Genomic DNA, 17,827 nt, shown 5'->3' on the forward strand with positions numbered 1-17,827 from the left:
TGGGGATTAAAATTGAAATTAAATTTCTTCTTCCTCAGAATAATGTCATCAAGTGCCCGCTATGAGAGGTACAAGGGCAACCAAGTTCTCTTTTGGTAAGTACATATCGCTGATGGGAGTTCTCCAGCAGAAGTGTAAGCAAAACCACTGTTTTACATGTTTTAATATCACTTAGTAATTGTAAATACAAGACTTTACAATGCTTAAGCTTGGCCGGGCCAGTTAAAAGCTTTGACGAGAGGTGATTGTCATGGCAGTAGGATGCTGACGATTGAGAGGTGCCCACGAATTAACAGCGCAGCTCCACGGGCAGCACAGGGGTGCCTGTGCCCACACCAGATCAATTAAAAAAGCAATCAGTGCTGCCTCGGGTGGCTGGTGGGAGCGGTGGCGATGGCTCAGTAGGTGGCACTCTTCCCCTGGCGCTGGCCGCCGAGTGGGAACCTGGTGCTAGCATTGTCCTGTAGCAGAGAATGGAGCTCAAACACTTTAAAAAACCTATTTTTTTAAGCTTAAATTACTAGAACTAGTATTTTAGCTTCTTTTTAGGTTCCTGGTGGGAGTCAAATACGCTTGTTCGTCACATTTTAGCATTGGCTGTGGTGTATTTAACAACTCACAGCTAATCCTAGTTTCAGTGTGAAGCACGCCCTCCAGCACACCTGATCTAAGTTAAAGAGCTGCCACGTACTGGTTCTCGTGATGGGTGTGCGCGCCACAAAACCCTTCCCAGCACCAGGTCGTGGTGTAGATGCAGAGTTGCATGCTGTAAATGAAGGTGGCGTGAGGCTGTAGCTGGGAAGCGTCGGTGCAGCGCCCCACGAAGAGACAAAATCCCCCGCAGTAAAGCACAGCAGCGTCTGTGTGGGTCTGCAGCTCGCGGCTGTGGGGTGCGAGGGTTGGTAAGGCCCCTGTCCCCCATCTAGGACCGAGGGACGCAGCGGGAGGCCACGCTGTGTGGGCACACAATGCGAGTGTGGAGGAGAGCAAAGCAGGAGCCGAATGTATGAGTCTTGTGCTTTACCCACACGGCCTGACAGGTCGATTTAAAGTAACTGTCCGTGGTGACATGCTAATCAACTTTCCCATGGAATGAAAATATTCCTGTGTTTGTACTTCTGTGAACACCTTCAGTGTAACTAAGTGTTCTCACTAAAATATAACAGTTTTGTTTTTGCTAAAAATTGACATTTATGTCACTTAGAAATCTAACTGTAAGGCATAAGAAACATTCTGGATGTAGATCTGTTTAGAAAATAAAAATTAGTTCCTGGTAGTGTTCCTTCAAATCTCTTAAGTTTCTGGTCCGCGTACCTAAATTTGCAAGGTGGCCGATACTTACTTTACTACAGTAACATTTTTGGTAATCTATTGTTGAGTTGCTTTAAAGAGAAAGTAGATGTCACTGAGTTTTGGTACCTTTTCTTACAGCTCAGAAACTATTGCAAGATGCTGGTATATACTGCTTTCCGGTTCTGTGCTCATGAAGGACTCCATGTTTTTACCACCTTGCAGGTATATAGAGCTGTTTATTATTATTGTTTAAAGTAATCCAAGATCTTATTTTAATTGAATGTTCATGTTACTGTAACATTTTCCATTTAAAATTTTTTTCATTTTTTTTTCTAAAGTTGAGTAGTGGAAAAAAGCGTTCTGCTAATTTCATTTAAATTCCCTTCCACTTTTCCTGCATGCAGTACTGCACTTGATGGCTTTTAAGTCTTGCTTGGCTGGATTTTTTGGTTTGAGAGAATTTGTATTAGGCTTTTTAACTTGGGGGCCCTTTATACAAAGCAGCCACACAACAGGAGTTACTCAGAGTTCCTTGTCTGAAAAACACCAATGCAGATCACACAGCTTCTGCCCCTGCTTTGAGATTGTTTTTAATGACATACGTGATTTTTTTGTATGAAGCAAGAGAATAGAGGCCAGTGGTGTTGGCTCCAGAGAGCATATGACAGAAATCTGACTGCATCTTACAGCTGAAGCACAGTGAGAGTTGTGGCGTGCTTTAACTGAAGCATGGTTTTTGTCCTGAGCTGGACTTTGCTGCACTGTGGTGCTCTGCTTAACCTTGTACCTCACTCAGAATTTTTACTTCACTGTATCTCAAAGCTTCGTGTTGCTTATTTGCATTCAAGCTGCACTTCTAGGCAAGGCAGGGGTGTGTTTTTTTTTTGTTAAGTTGACTTATCTTGGTACCCAATTTGGGCACTTTTTCATGAGATTAATAAAAAGTGTTGCTACCTCCATCAGACAAGAGAAAGGCTTTCCCTCCGGGGCCGTGGTTCTGTGGTGGGCTCCATCTCCTGCGGGCACTGGGCAGCTTCATCTGCAGCCACATCCGCTGGTGTGCTCGCTGGTGTGCTCTCATCTCCTGCTCCAGCCCTGCAGAAACAGCACAGTGGGGGGAAAAATGGAGCTTTGGTGTGCTAAAGGTTTGGAGTAGAAATGCAGACGTGTACAATTAGATAAGCTAGAATTATAGTTAGCTAGTGAAGAGTCAAGGTGGGCAGAAGGATGCTGAAACCAAACCTTTTTGTTTCCCCCAATGTTTTTGGCTCTGGTCTTGCCACCAGCAAACCAGTCCCAGTCCCCCTTCGCCTTCCCTGGGGCCCGGAACACAGATGGGGAAGGGGAAGTGCTGCTTGGATGTGAAAACAGGGGAAGGAAGAGCACAGCTTGCTTTCTACTTTGCTAAATTGCATACTTGCACTGTCCAACTTCAACTTATAACTTAAAATAAATAAAAAAATAAATAAAAATTAAATAAAGAATCATTATAGTGCCATGTAACAATGTGATAAAGTTTGGTTACTTTTCCTGGTCTAAATACCTCAAATTACTCTTTTGTAGTTGAGGGAGCTGCAGTCACCAATCCTTTATGGGTTATTTTCATATGAAACAGTGCCTTGGATAATTTAGGAGTGTTCTTTTCATAACTGTAATTAGCACTGTTTAATTACATTTAAAGTAACACTTATGCATTATTCCTTGTCCCCAACCAAATCATTCTGAAAGGAAGCTTAAATATGCATCTGTAAGAAAACACAGCATTGCCTTCATTCTCATCCCCTTGGGTATTATAGGAAACAAAAGTAACTTTTTTTGCTTGTTTGTTTCTATTATTTTTTCCTTTTGCTTAGCAGTGAGAGCGGAAAGGTGAGTGGAAATGACCTGCAGTGTATCATTAGGTGTAAAGCATCTTTGAAATATTTTTTTTAATTGATTTTTTTTAAATTCAAATTTGATAACATAGTAGGAATAATTAAATTACCTGAATTGATTGTAGTGGAGCTGATTTGTGGTCTTCCCCCCTCTTACCCCAGATCTTTTTCTGTATTTTAGTATTGCTCTGTGCATTGATTTCTAGAAAATAACGTTTAACCACCTCTGGCAATATTATTTACCCTAATGGAAAGGGGAAAAATATGGCTTTAAAAAATAATATGAAGAACATTTGTCCATTCAAACAATCTTTGGGTAAAGAACTCGATGCTGTGCTCTTCATGCCTAAGGAGCATGTCGTGCTACATACCTGTCTGATCTTAGTGACATAAACTGTATGGAAGAGAAAATTGTTTACGATACTGATTTATCTGTGGTTTTTTATTCCTCCTACAACAGTAAAGTGATCGGAAGCGTAGGAAGTCAAAAACAAAATCACGCTTGAAGTGTTCTGAGGCTGCTGAGGGGAGTGGAGGCATCCTTCCAGCCAGGGCGTTTTTGGTAGGCTTCCTGCGTGGCTTCCAGCTCAGACAGGCATCAGCTAAAGCCCAGCTATTGGATTTGTTGAATGTGGTATAAATGTGTCAACACGTGAGCAAAGGCGAGAGAGGTTAGAGATGGGTGTCATCTGCACTGAAGTGATGCGGGAGACTGATGATGGCTTTGAGACATCCCTGGGGAAAATAGGTGAGGACCAAAATAGAGCTCTTAACGTGAGGCAGGTTATAAATACCAGCAATGAGAATTTAGGCTTTATGGAGACTGCCTAGGGCTTTGAAAAGGTCACGAGCCTGGTTTGAATAATTCTCAGTCTGGAGGACCTGGGTAGGCAGAGGCACTTTCTGTAACAGATACTAGTTAGCAAATGGATTCTAGTTTGAAACTCAATCCTTGTCTGTAGTTCATAACTTCCCTCCCTTCCAATTACGTTTGTAACATTGGCACGGCAATTTCAATTTTATTTTTCCTCTGGAGCATTTGACAAACTTCATGTTTAAGGAACTCCTGTACGTTTCAGGGTTCTTTTGCTCGGAATGTTGGAGCAATTTTTCATAAGCCTTAAGAAACAAGATACTGGTGTGTGTCAGTTAAAGGCATCGAATTTCCTGGGAACAGGGGGTTTAAAGGCCCCTTTTTCTAACAGTTATTGTTTTCATCTGTTTTATTGGGTTATCATTGTTCAAAATCAGGGTTGTACTGTCGATTAACTGCTTGGTAACTTTTATTTAATAATTGTTTGAGAAACTGCTGGTAGAGTTGGTTATCAGTGAGGTACTTGTGGTCTCCAGAAGTAGGACTGGAAGAGGGTGATTGACCATTTCCTGGTACCTTCTCGTAACACTTGTGCCTGTTCTATAATGTACCCAGAAGTTACCTTGATGGATGGGAGGAGATTTTGGTAGACCACCGTTAGCTTAACTAGCTAACACGCTGGTTAAGCTCCCCTATTTTTCCAGGCTTGGTTTTATCTAACATTTTTGGTTATTTCTGAGTCAGTAGAGCTCAGAAAAACCTTCCTGTTCTTCTACAGATCTTTAAAAGGTAAGATATGTAGATTCAAACCTGCACGAGGCACAGCCCAGGTGAGGCATAAGAAGGTGGGCAGCCACTGCTTTATCGACTCGTTGTAGGCTCTTGAATGAGTAGGGACGTGCACTTGAGAAAGGCTTTCTGTTCAAATGGAAGAATTACTGTGCAAGTTGTAATTCAGAAATTGGCTTGAAAATTGGAGGACTAAGACCTGCATGCGGGTAGGATAAAATCTGGTAATTATTTTGACACTGATAATGATGATAAGAGAAGCTCTGTAAGTTATTTATTTTTACATAAGAAGCAGATCGATCATTAATACCAGGTACAAAGATGACACAGCCTTGATTTACCCTATTGCCTGGAGAACGGGTTTGTCAATAGGTGTGGTACAGCAGGAAAAGAATGTGCTTCTAACACGAGAACGATGGCCAGACCAAAAGAACGGGAGTGGGGGGTTCTGTGCAAGGAAAATCATGTCAGCAAGCTAGAGTTTTTGTGTTAACCTTGCTTGTTAATCAAGATAATTCATTTGAGCAGGATATTTGAAGGAGATTACTCACAGCAAGATTAGCCATAGGAAATGTATCAAGGACCTGGAGGAACTTTTGAAGCCAATTATGTGGATGACAGCCTCCTACAGCTGTGAGAATTGAACCTTGAAGAGAAAAAGACAAAGTCTTGAAACATTCAAGATGTTACTGAAAACAAACACTTCTCTTTTCCCAGCTTTTCCAAGAAATTTGTGAACAGCCTTTCTGAAACCTCACAAGTGGAGTAAATCAGTGTTGTTGTCCTAAATTCAGGTAGTGCGTTTGTTGGTTAAAAACAAGTGTTGTTGTTCTTTTTTCTTCCCAAATCTAATTAATTATAAAAGGGATTGTTTTGGAAAGATGATGGTTCAAGGATGCCTAGCAGGGGAAAAGGAGGTTGAAGCAGACTGATTTTTAAGGAGATGAGGTAGCTGGCGTTTGGAGCAAGCGGGCCACAGGCAGTGAATAAAGAGCTGAGGAGAGGGCTGGCTGGCTGCGCTGGGCCCTCCTGCAGCCAGCAGGGAGGTGTCAGCAGCATCTGAGAAACTCGGAGCTGCCTGGAAGTCACCCAGCCGAGCTGAGACCAGGGCTGGGGCATGCTCGTGCTCTGCTCATGGCATGGCGTCTTCCCGGGAGCTGTGGATGTGCCAGGGACTGAGCAAGCCATTGCTTTTTTTTCTTCTGGGGTAAAATTAGAAGGCACAAATGCTTGAATCAAGAGAAATTGTCATAATGAAAGAGGAACTCGGGTTTTGCCTTATGAATAGTGGCTTGGGTTGAAATTATTTTAGCTTATTTTTTATGAAGTTAATATTTGCGGATAACAATCTTATAATAAACAGCCACTGCGAGTTGCAGAATAAAGTTTTTCAGACTCTTTATGTGACAGTACCAGCAGCACAGAAAATCCCGTGCTTTTACAGGACCATCAGTGCTGGTGAATAGGAATAGAGGATTAAGGACTTGCAACTTGCACATCTTATATTTCTTGGTTTTTAGAAATCTTAACTTTTGAGGTTTGTAACTTTGCTTTCAAATGTATTATACCTCAAATGTATCATCTAAAACCAATCAGTTTTACTTGTAAAACCTATGTTACTATTATTTGTGCCTTTCAGTGAAAAAATGAGAAGCTCAGAGCTCCTGTGTTGCCAGCTTCTGACATGGAAACATATTTTGGCATTTTTCTGCCACCGGTCCTTCCTTCTAGGCTTCCTGCTCAGGGTGTGCCTGCTGTGTCCATGCTCTGTCTGTGGCTGTAGGCGAGGGGCTGGGGACGTGTGTCCTGCTCTCTGAAGCATGTGCATCTTACTGGAAGTGCTCCTCTCGTTACAAAGCAAGGAGAGTACATGGTGCATCTCTTCTGGCATTGAATAATCTTCTGTGAAAGTCTCAAAAGTATGTAGTGAAGAAGGACTACATTCAGACTTCTCAACAACTAAATGATCCCATCGTCTTGTCCCCCACTCCAGTCGCTTCCTTTTGTTTTATTTGTAGTTTCTTCCAGCAGGTGTTCTATGGAGGTTTCACAAAGTGCTGGAGATGATAATTGCACCACAGAAATGTTTTTATTTTACTTTTTTTAATACCCAAACTTTTAAATACCAAGAGACGTGAAAGTGGAAGCAAAGGGCAATGTGCAACATTTTAATATCCAAAACATATTTTTATCAAGGCTATCTAGTCACATGGCCTGGGATAGTTGCACAGCTTCACAGAAAGCGGTAGGTAAGATACTGGCTGCCTCAGAGCATCAGCATGTTCAGAGTACAAGGTAATTAGGACAGACATCTTGAGCTCGCAGCCTGCATATCGCGGAGTGTGTTCTACAGCCTCCAAAATCATTCCCAATTAAAACTTCCAGCAAGCTTAAGAGAGAAACCTGCTAAATGTTGCTGTTGTTGACAGCTAATGCAGAAATGCTTTTTGATGACCGAGCATTAATTGAAATCGGTATTTTGCATTCAGCCGCACATCTTGTGGTTTCAGGTTTCCTTTAGACCATTTTCTGATGAAGTTAAGTATTGTAATATTTTTATAATTAAGTTACTTTGAAATGCTCAGGACTTGCACAGCATATGGTATCTCTGAAAACCCTGCACCTACATTTGCCAATTTAAAAAGCAGTAACACAAATGAGGAAAACACACTTGTGTTAACCCTTTATTGACTTTAGCTCATCTATTACCCATTCTGAATTATCCATTAAAAGTGAAGGATTTCAATCCCTACGTGTTGCTTCATTTTTCTTTTTCCCCCCTTTGGAAAGAGTGCAGACAATAAGAAGTCTGTTTCTTTAATGTAACTTCTGAGCCATGCTACTCTAACTTCTTTCCCCGTCTACTTAATTCTGCAAACCGAGGGCATTTGGGGCTGTTCCTTGGTTGGAAACCAAGGGGCAGTGCTGACAGCTCACTGCTGCAGAGCGCCGATGGGATCCCTGCCCAGTACTGCCCTGCCTGCAGCGAGCCTCAGCTGCAGCACAGCCTCGCGGGTGGCAGTCGACCTGAGAACCACTGAGGGAGAGTAAGCCTTCCCTGCAGATGCCCTGAAAAAACAGTAATTCCCGTGAGGGCTGGTGTCTGACACCGTGACCGCAGGATGAGATGGGAGGATTCTGCCTCCTCCGTGCACACACCGCAGCTCTGCTATTGCGTACCTTGAGGCTAGGCAGGCTCTCCCCTCTTTGATTATTTCCTGGCCAATGACAAGGAAATTAAGCTTAAAATTACTGCGTGAGAGTATTTAAATTGGGGTTCAATAATACCAATGGTTGTTCCACGCCATTTGCAGTGCATCGTGTAGGACACGCAGCAGTAGCTGAGGAAGGTGATGGGGGATTTGCCTTGGGGCTGAGCAGCAGCTACCTTGCAGGAGCTGTCCTGGATGTCGGCTGGAACAGCTGCCTCGCATAGAGGCACTCTGAGGAGAGGAAAAATGAAATGCTTTTCAAATCAAGAATGAGCTCTGACTTGTGAAAAAGCACTTCTATTTCTATATATTAAAAAACAAACAGAAAAACCAACCCAGACAACGCTTCCTTTTCTTATGCAACTCGTCTCTTCCGGGCCAAAGCGTGTACTCGGTGAGAAATGTTTGTGCATTGCAGAAACCCAGCCAGGTTGCGGAGCGAGATGACTTGACGCGTGAGGTCGCTGGGTTCTCTTCGCAGTGGCAAAAAGTACAATTTGTCTTCTCGCTGTGTTCCCGAAAGCTGTTTGACAGGCAGTTTGAGAGGAGAATATTCATTAAAAACAAAATATCTGCAGACAATTACAAACACGTTTCTTGGCATAGCTGTGCACTGGTGTATCAGTGTCCTAGCCCGGTCCTACGCCTAATACAGCGCAGTGTTTGTTGCTGCAGGTAACTTTATTGACAATCACCAATAATTACATGCAGTATTAATATCAACTCAAACAGCCAGGATAACTTAGGATTTTCTAGTTCCTGGACAATACAGAACAAATTCTCAAGTGCCTGACATCTCTATATTGAAGGCTTTGCTATGGGAAAGATCTGAAAACATTGTTTCAGGATGCAGCAGAATACTTTAAATCTGGAGATGCCTGCTAATTAGTGTTCAAACAAATAATACGGCATTCAGTCTCAATCTCCATCTGTGTTTGTAGGCTGAAAACCCGTCAGGACAGGCTGTGTTTGTACCTTTAAAGTATCTGCTGTATTTTGAGCATTGCATAATGAAAAACCATCAGTAATGAATAACTCCAGTGTACTGAAGTCAAGCAATTTTCAAGTTAAATGTGGTTACTGCTCCTTAAACTTGTAAGTCTTGAAATTCCACATGTTTCAGCACCAAATACTCAGGTCACTTAACAGCTGGATATTAAGCGTTTTTAGACATTTGTGCTTAGAAAACTAAGTATTTTTGTACAACCTATTTAAAGAAATACTTTGTTATATTCAAGATACGTCGTTTTGTAGGGTTTTTGAGTAGGTTGCAGTGTTGAAGCAAGGCATGTTATAACAGCTCTTGTGCCTTAAGGAAGCTTTGAAGCGTCCTTGTTGTGAATTGTTAGGTTGCGTTAAAATGCCGGTGCTCCTGGGAGTGGGCACGAGACTGAAAATCAGCGTTCTCCGGTAGCAAAGGCTCCGTCCAGCGAGCAGTTCTGGTCCGTCCCCTTACCGCAGTAAAGCTGAGCAGATGCTCAAGTGCTTGCAGGTTTAGGATTGTAGAGTTGAGCTTCAGTCACGGGTGGCTTTATCTGTATTATTATCTGTATTAGCAAGTCGTGCAGTGGGGAAGGGACAGCTGGACGGGGTGAAACAGCTGATGCTAAGAGCCGTGTTATTTGGTGTGCTGGGCTCGTATGTTTTGGTAGCTCCGGTCTGATCCCATGGCCTGAACGCCCATTAGTGGTTGATGCACGATACCCTGCCAGCTTAACTTGCATTCCTCTCTCCTGTGATGCCATTGCTTAAGCATTTTTAATTATGAATAGCAGTGAATCAGGAGGAAAACAAGGTTTCTTGTTAATGAGGCACACATAAATCAGGCATAAACAAAGCTGCCTTTGATATGTGGAAGACGTTTTTCCTATGACCGTGTTGCAAGCCAGTGAGTGAGTGTCTGAGAATTAACGATGCAGATGTAATGGATGAATATTAAGTGACAGAGGCATACAATAAGATTATAAATAAAAACTGTGATGTAATTTATATGCCCAGCTTTTTGGGCTTCTGACAGTGGGAAGCTATAGAATAATGTTTAAATTTAAGAATCCATAAAAATACATTTGGTTAAATATTTTTATAATATATTTTAAAATAATTTATTATTTTATTAAAAAACTTAATAATCAGGCCATTAGAAGGTTTAATAGTTTTACCTTTGGTGTATGTGCTTTGACATAGGTATTTACTGTATCGTAAGGAAAGCTTGATTTCCATTGGTTTCATGTTTTCTTCCACTTGGAGTGTTTGTGTTAGTCAGGGCTTAGTTTCTGTTTATTCTACACATTTTGCAGTGTAATTACATAAGACAAGTAGGAATGAACATTATTCTTGAGCATTGTTTAAAATTGGCAGATTAGTGAAATGGCTTCTCTATCAATTAAGAGGTTTGCTGACGTCGCTTTCATACTAGTCAAGATATGGAATAAGTAATTTAGAAAGTTAAAATCCATGTTTCCCAAACATGGTGGTTACGTTCATTACAGAGAGTGTTAAAAATTGGTATTTTTAAAACATGGTGATTATGGCTGGGGAAAAACCATCGCCATGCCTCCTCTTGCTGAGAGCTGTGTTGTGGTGCAATCAATAAAACGTCACACGATGCGCACTTGGAAGTAATTAAACTTGACCTATTGACTTGTGAATATGAGTAGTTTGTTCTTTAGGATTAGGAGGGTGGGTTTTGTCTTTGGAACATAATCCTTTTCTGAGTGTCCAGTTGTTGTAAAGTGCTTGATGGACCAGAAATGATAGTGCCAAGAGCTTGACCTTTGATCTGAGCAGTGTTCTTTTTCCTATATCGTTTTTGTGTACCCTCATTACTTAATTAACAAATGATGCAACAGAAACAGAGGGGAATTTGACAGTACCTGAATTACATGGACGTGTTTATGTAAAATAAACTGCAACCCTTCCAAACCTCTAGTAGTCTGATAAAGTGTTTTGTATACAACAAAAATGCTTTGCTTGAAGAATATTCAGTGGAAAACTGTCCTAACTGCGGGGAATGTGAAAAAAGTAGCAATCAGTTTTGTCATAAAACTGATAATTATTAAAAATACAGAAATCAAATCTTCTGGTTGCATGCAGTCCTTTTCAGATTTTTGTTTGAAGAACTGTTGTCTCAAATTTTCTATTGTATGAAGTAGAACTAAAGCTGTAACTTTTTTAATGCAAATGATACTCGCGGAAGGTTGTTTTCACTTTTTTTTTTTTTGTGGATAAATAATAACATGAGTTTTGATCTACTGCAACTATTCAAAAACCGTAATGCTTGTATCATGTCTGTGCAGGAAAAGCAAGAATGAAGTCGTGAAAAATTCCCCTCCCAGCTGCTTGCTGTAGACACGTAGCACGTACCAAGTTTCAATGTGGAACTTGTGTTCCTCTGGCCTTCTGCAGCAAGGGGCAAGAAAATTCCAGTTGTCATTTATGACTTCATAGCAGGCATTTCATTTAGGGATTATTTTTTTTCAGTAGACCATTAATAAAATCAAAACTTGACAGCTTAAACTGGTGTTCTCCTGCTAATTGCAGCGCTCTGTCCTGACAGCTGTTAGGATTACACTGATAATTTATTTGCTGGAATAATACGAAGCTTCGCTTGAATGACTTCACAGTTTAGTTCCACGGCTTAACTTCCTTTCCTGAAAATGCATGCATCCTAGAAAAGTTTTTGTATGATCCTGTAATGTAAAGCTTAGAAGCAGAAGTCTTTTAAGTTTTCTGCTCAGTGATAGTGTTTCAGGGGATATTTTCTGTACCGATGGCTGTGTAACTCGAATGCTTTATGTGGCTGAAGTTTCAGATGAACTTTCCAAATGTAACCTTAGTAAAAACTGATGGAGCTGATCCGCTTGTTAGGATTTGTCTCCAGATTTGTTTTAGCCTTGTTTTAATTCACACATTAATCTCTACTTCAAGTTAACTGATTCTTCAGTCATTTCTTCTGATAAGTGTTAAATGTTGATTGCTGTTGACAGCCTGAGTTCCTAACACAGCAGCTCTAACTAGAGAACTGCTAATCTGATTGGGATGCTGTTAATCACGTATTTTTTTCTAGCTTGAAGTCTGCATGGGATAGCTTTCATTTTTGCAAAGCTGTGTGGGGTAGGTCAAGCATACCTAGCTCGAGCTGATAGCTCTGTAATGAAGACAAACGGGCTGAGTACGTGACGCCAGATGCTATTACAGCCACAAATTATGTGAGTTAAGAGGCTTTTGGTCAGTGCCCCCAAGTACCAGCCCAGCAGCATCCAGCTGCTATCAGCTCCTTTTGCTGCTGGTTCCAGCACCCCCGTGTCTGCCGGCATCGTGCCTTCTCCAGAGCTGATCCTCCTGAAGCCACCTCTGGTAGCCAAAGCGATTTCTTGGCTTCTGTTTTTAATCGAATGTCTCTTTTACAGACAAGATTGAGGGACACCCACTGTGTGGTTGTGGTCTTGTGGCAGGGGCACTGCGTGATGGTCTTCAGGTGTCCTGATGGTAGCAGCTTTTTGGAGTGATCAGCTGAAGCGCATTGCGTTGCTTTTAGCCTCTCTCCTGAGTTGCTGTATTACACTGCCCATCACGTTGTGGCATTTGTGCTTTTTTGTGTTTCTCAAATAGCACCCATCACGGTGGTTCAAGAAGCAACGTGAGTGCGGAGATCGCAGGTTGGGGCTCGGATTTGAGCAGAGGCTCTGTCCTGTTGTTTGCTGCGAGGATGAAGAGGGGGATGTGGAATTGAGGGAACTCTGATTAAAGATGCTATGTACTTCTGAGTTCTTCAGTTTTATATATATTTGTTTTTACAAGGCCTGTTTAATGCTTAATTAACATTTACTAATGTGTTCCTGTCAACACTGAAATGCATGGTGAGTGGTTTTGTGCATCTCCAGTAATAATGATCTTATGAAAGAATGTTCTTTATATTTAGGCTTACATAACAGGCTGTGATGAGAGGTACTGAGTAAATTAAAAAATATATAATGGTACTATATTGTTAGAATTTTTCATACAATAATTTCATCATTTTTTCAGATTTTGAAGGGTAGCATAAGGTGCACCATTGCCAATTCATTTTATAATGAAAAGGTAAAATAGGCTGTTTGTCTCATTTTGTCTCATTCCTTTTCTTTTTTTCCATCCCTCTGTAGTTTTGGCAAGCAGTCTGGAGGAAAACGAGGATGCGAATGTATCATCCTGGAGCCTTCAGAAATGATTGTGGTAAGGCAAATTTTTCAAATGTATTTAAATCTATTGCTGGTTTCAGCAAATTCTTTCTGTGTCTTATAGCAGGAAGCTTATTGTAAAGTATTCTAAAAAATTGCAGTAAAATTGCCTTGATTTCAATTATACCTAGGGCTGCTATCGTAACAGCAATGGCTATGTACATTTAATCTAGATGGGTAAATGATGGTGATGATTAGGATGATTGTGTCATTCTTCCTAAGATTATGTTTACTTGAGTTCCAAAAGCTTACCAGTTATGTCTGACTTGAGCATTCCTGAATCAGGCAACAATACTCTATCCTGAATATTTTATTTCTATCCCTACTCCGCCCCCGTTTCGTTGCTTTTTACTGGCCAGGCCAGCAGTACTGTGTCTGGTAGGAAAAGCGCTCTTAGTCCCGGCTGTGCAGTTCCACGCAGTGTGAAGTCTTTTGGGTAAGAGGAGAAGGAATGTAGGAGTGCTTAGCCAAGCTCGGAGGAGAAGGCTTTCAGCGTAGTTGTCATCAACCTTTTCTGCATCCAGCTTGCTTTTTGCTACTCCAGAATCCTTACACACACTGCCAAGTTCATACGTACTTACAGATTCAGTTCGCGGGTCGATGTATGCACGCTGTTGGCAGAGGGAATGTTAGGGTTGCTTTTCCGTGGTGCAGACCCACGTTGTACCCTAGCAGTGTGGCTGGGACGCAGGAAGGTCTCCTTCAGCTTTGAGTTTGAGATGCTGCTACCAGAGCTGGAACAAAAACGCCTGTTGTACCAAGGGGCTGTGTGTCTGTAAGCAGGCTGAGATCTTCAGGCTGCTACTGATTTAGCTCCCTTATGTCTGGGTATGATGACATTAAAACTAATATTTGTTGATGTGTTACTCATTGAGTATGTCAATATTCAGCTTCTATGAGAAATTCAGTTCTCACAGTATACTTAAAGCCGTGGACGTCACAGACATCCTGTACGGAGAGCTCTTGGTGCCCTTTGTGCCTTTCTCTCTGCGCAGTGTCGGTCTGATTCTGCCCGAAGGCCTTGATAGCATCAGCAATGTTCTTTGCTGCAGACAGTTGTAAGCTGCAGCCTGCCACCTCGCGAAGTGAGCACAGGTGAGAGTGCAAGTAGCCTCCTTCAGTCTTCTGAAGTGAAATTGTCACTTGCTTATTGAAATTACCCAGTCCTGGTCTGGGACCAGCTTACGCCTTGAGGGGTGCCACAGAACCGCGTGGATGCGATCTGTGCAGCCGTGCTACATGAATGCCCTGGGAACTTGGGTTCCTTGCTGCCTCTTTGCTTTCTTGCCTGATAAGAGCAGCTGCTGAGGACTTGGTGTGCTGAGCACGCGGGTGTCCACTGCCGCTGGTGAGCGTAGCCCCGTGCCTTGGTGCTGCTCGCCTGCCCCCTGGGAACCCTGCGTGTCTGTGGCCCTTCAGGCTGGGGCAGCCGACCGAGGAATTTGGCCTGTTTCTAAACAAATCAACAGCTCAGACTAATTTCACTAACAAACGAGTTGCACAACTCTTTGCTTACAGAACTGGCGCTCCAGACGTTGATCGAGCTGGTGCGCCGCTTCCTGCGAAAATCCCGTAGACTGTGGTGCAGGCGCTGTTTGAAGTGGGGAGGCTGCAGCACGGAAAGTATGCGGCTGCTCCCAGGGCTGCCCGGTGACTCACCCACCCGCTGCAAGTGGAGTTGCCGCTTTACATGAAATATTTTCCATGGGCAAAATACATGTTACTGCTACTGTTGTATTTAAAGAGAAAAAAACACAACAAAAAATACGAGCGAAAACCCAACCAACAGAGGAAAAAACAAAATACAAACAAACATGAAGGGGTACATAAAAGAGTAGCTTCTGCATAGAGCATACTACAGGAAAGAAAATGACCTTATTAAAGTATTTTAATGAAGAAATCGGAGAGTTTTGTGTGTGTAGCTTGGGGGAGCTAAAACTGCGATGAGGTTTTTCATAGGAGTGCCCTGTCACGGTCATGGAGAAGCTGGCGTTGTCCGTGTCAGCATTGCCAAACCCTGCCAGTTGTTCCTGGAGAGAAATGCACAACCTGGACAACTGTCCTCTCTCAAAACTCTTTCTTGAATTTTCTGTAACTGTAGCTAAATTCCAGTGAGAGCATAGAGACGCTTGAAAGTACCTTAAATTCTTTTCTGGAACCCAGCACATTTTTCTGTAGGAAAATCAGTGAACTGGAAGTCTCTAGTCATTCATATTTTATAGGTAAATCTAGCTAAAGGAACTAATAACTTCCATTTTTCTATGTAGGCCTTCCAGTGGGGTGAGAAAAGAGCATCAGCGTGGTGGCACGCACCTTGCTAATGGTCTGCACCGACAGAAAGTGCGCTTGAGTTTCATTTCCCTGATTAATTCTTACTGCTTTCTCTTAATTCTTTTTATTTTGCCAGGAGTTTTTCCTTTTTAATATGCATTGCACCTCAAATTGTATGTTGCATAACAAATATTTATCTTCAAGCAAGAGCATCAGGGGTTTAACCTACCTAAAGAACACCCTTCTCAGCTTTTGCTGCTGACTGATTTTTCCTGTTCTTTCTTTCTAGAGTGTAAATCAGTTGAAATGGGAATCCTTTGGGAACTGACCCATTTTAAAGGCCATAAAATGTGGTCATCTTAAGTTAATGAGGATAACAGATAGTGTGTGAATAGGCATTGTAGCTCATATTTTGGAGGCTGAACAATCTATTGAATTAATAATAGGGCCATTTATCACTTCAGAAAATGGCCCAGAATTGCAGCATATTTCCATGTACTGAAGTCACTGAAGTCTCCCTTCTGTGGAACAACAGTTCCTTGGTGTCTTCATTTCCTTCTTTAGATTCAAATGTAAGATTTCAGAAGAGCTGAAATTTGGAGGTGAAATTATTTCAGTGCTAGCACCAACTGCGGAGTGAAGTTGAGGATAATCAATTTGTTTTTCTATTTTTTTTTTTCATGGCAGCATGCGTTGTGGGTGAAGCTGTTTGCGTGGAAGCATCCCGCAGCTGCCAGAATTCAAGGATAATGAAACAACACCCTTGATTAGAAACTAGCCAGTTAGCATGCTGTTCCAGACTCTTTATTACGTGTTGGAAATGAAATAATCCCCAGAAGTGTGCTAGGGCAGCAGCCACCAGCAGCACTGGTGCCCCGGTCCTTCATGCTGCCCGTGTCCCTCAGCTCCAGTGCTGGGGCCCCAGCGCGCAGCATCCGCAGAGATGCAGAACCCTTCCGTAGGAGTCGTCACCCTTCTCAGGGCAGTGTGAGGAAGCTGAATGTGAGCTCTAGCAGCAGAATTCTTTGGTTTTAAGCAGGTGAAGGCATGGCTGAGTGACGCACAGCAAACGGGAACCCTGCCCTGCACCGCCTGCTGCCAGCGCTGCTAACGTGCAGCAGCCCAGCACCAGCTGTGTGCATGCCTATGGATCGCGAGCATAAACGGTCTGGTGGTTGGCTGGGCTCAAAATGCTGATTTTGCTGGTGGTACTCAATTGGAAGCTGTGTGGTGTAAAGGTCTTTCCTGGTGCTCTGATTTTTGTTTTGCTTTTGTCGGTTGCAGCCGTGGTATTAACCGAAGGAAGCAGGTGGTCTCAGTTCTGAGTTTCCACTGGCAGTTGGTTGTTTTGCCCTTACGCTAACAAATCACGTATTTATGTTCGCTTCTTAGCTTTCAGTTAGAACTATGGAAGAAAAATAGCTTCATCTTGCAGTAAGTGTTCACTTTAGTCTTAAAAATACTCAGTTTGGGGCTTTAGTATAATAAAGGTCTGCGGTGTTGGGCTGGTCGTCGTCCTGCAGCTTCGGGAAGCCTCCGCTGCCCAGGTCAGCGTGCTGCGCTGGAGGAGGCCTTGCTGTAGTCTGCATGATCCTGGAAGACTGAACCCAGAAGAAAAGGGAAGTAATGTGTTTATGGAAGTAGTTTCTGTAGCACATACAAAATTCAGAACAAAATCAACGTGATTTTGGTTACTTAATAGAGTAACCGTAGGAAACCAAACTTCATTACTTTGGGAAGCCTTCTGCGTAATTTGAGCAATGGTATTGCTGACTAGAAATCAGGGTTTTCTGCTACATGAAGAAGGGCTGCAGTATCCACAGTCATAACACTTTTTTTGAAGATGCTAGAAGGCCCGTGTGAAGTTGTGTTGTCTGTCTGTATGCCTTCCTTTTTTTCACTTTTTTCACTTTTTGATAAAATGTGGTGTGAGGCTAGGTGTTTTGTTTTGCTTTTTTAAAAACAGTGTATCTTTATATTATATTGTTAGTGTATATTTTTCTCTGGAATTAAAAATAACCCACAAAGCAAGCCCTGTCACTTGCACCTTCCTTTGACCTTACGTAGACCTGGCTGTTTGGAAAAAGCAAGGTGGAAACTAGATACGATGTTGCTTTGGTGAATGGTTCAGATATTTTCAGTTTCTTACTACCTGTTAATTATTTCTAATTTTCATTCCTTTGTACCTTTTGAATTTTAATTGAGCTAACTTACACAAGTGTGCAAAGGGAGGGCTGCATAAGCCAACATGAAGGTTCTTCTTCTTTTCCAGTGCTGAGTCTTACGCTTAGGAAAGCACGTTAAAAAAAAAAGAAAAAAATCATTTAAGCCAGCAGAAACTTCTACAGAGTAACTGTA

At 42.2% G+C, this 17,827-nt stretch overlaps 1 protein-coding gene across 6 annotated transcripts in view; it reads left to right on the forward strand.

Annotated features, from left to right (window-relative positions):
* Window positions 1-17,827, forward strand: part of RAPGEF6 (Rap guanine nucleotide exchange factor 6) — a 120,654-nt gene that overhangs the window by 24,647 nt on the left and 78,180 nt on the right. For all 6 annotated transcript variants that reach the window (XM_066977033.1, XM_066977035.1, XM_066977030.1 and 3 more), the window contains exons 3-5: window positions 39-95; window positions 1,432-1,515; window positions 13,124-13,193. In XM_066977033.1, coding sequence (XP_066833134.1) covers window positions 39-95; window positions 1,432-1,515; window positions 13,124-13,193 — 211 coding nt within the window. The remainder of the gene's footprint in view (window positions 1-38; window positions 96-1,431; window positions 1,516-13,123; window positions 13,194-17,827) is intronic.

Source organism: Anser cygnoides, chromosome 14 (assembly GCF_040182565.1).
Source record: "Anser cygnoides isolate HZ-2024a breed goose chromosome 14, Taihu_goose_T2T_genome, whole genome shotgun sequence".
Classification (NCBI taxonomy): Eukaryota; Metazoa; Chordata; class Aves; order Anseriformes; family Anatidae; genus Anser; species Anser cygnoides.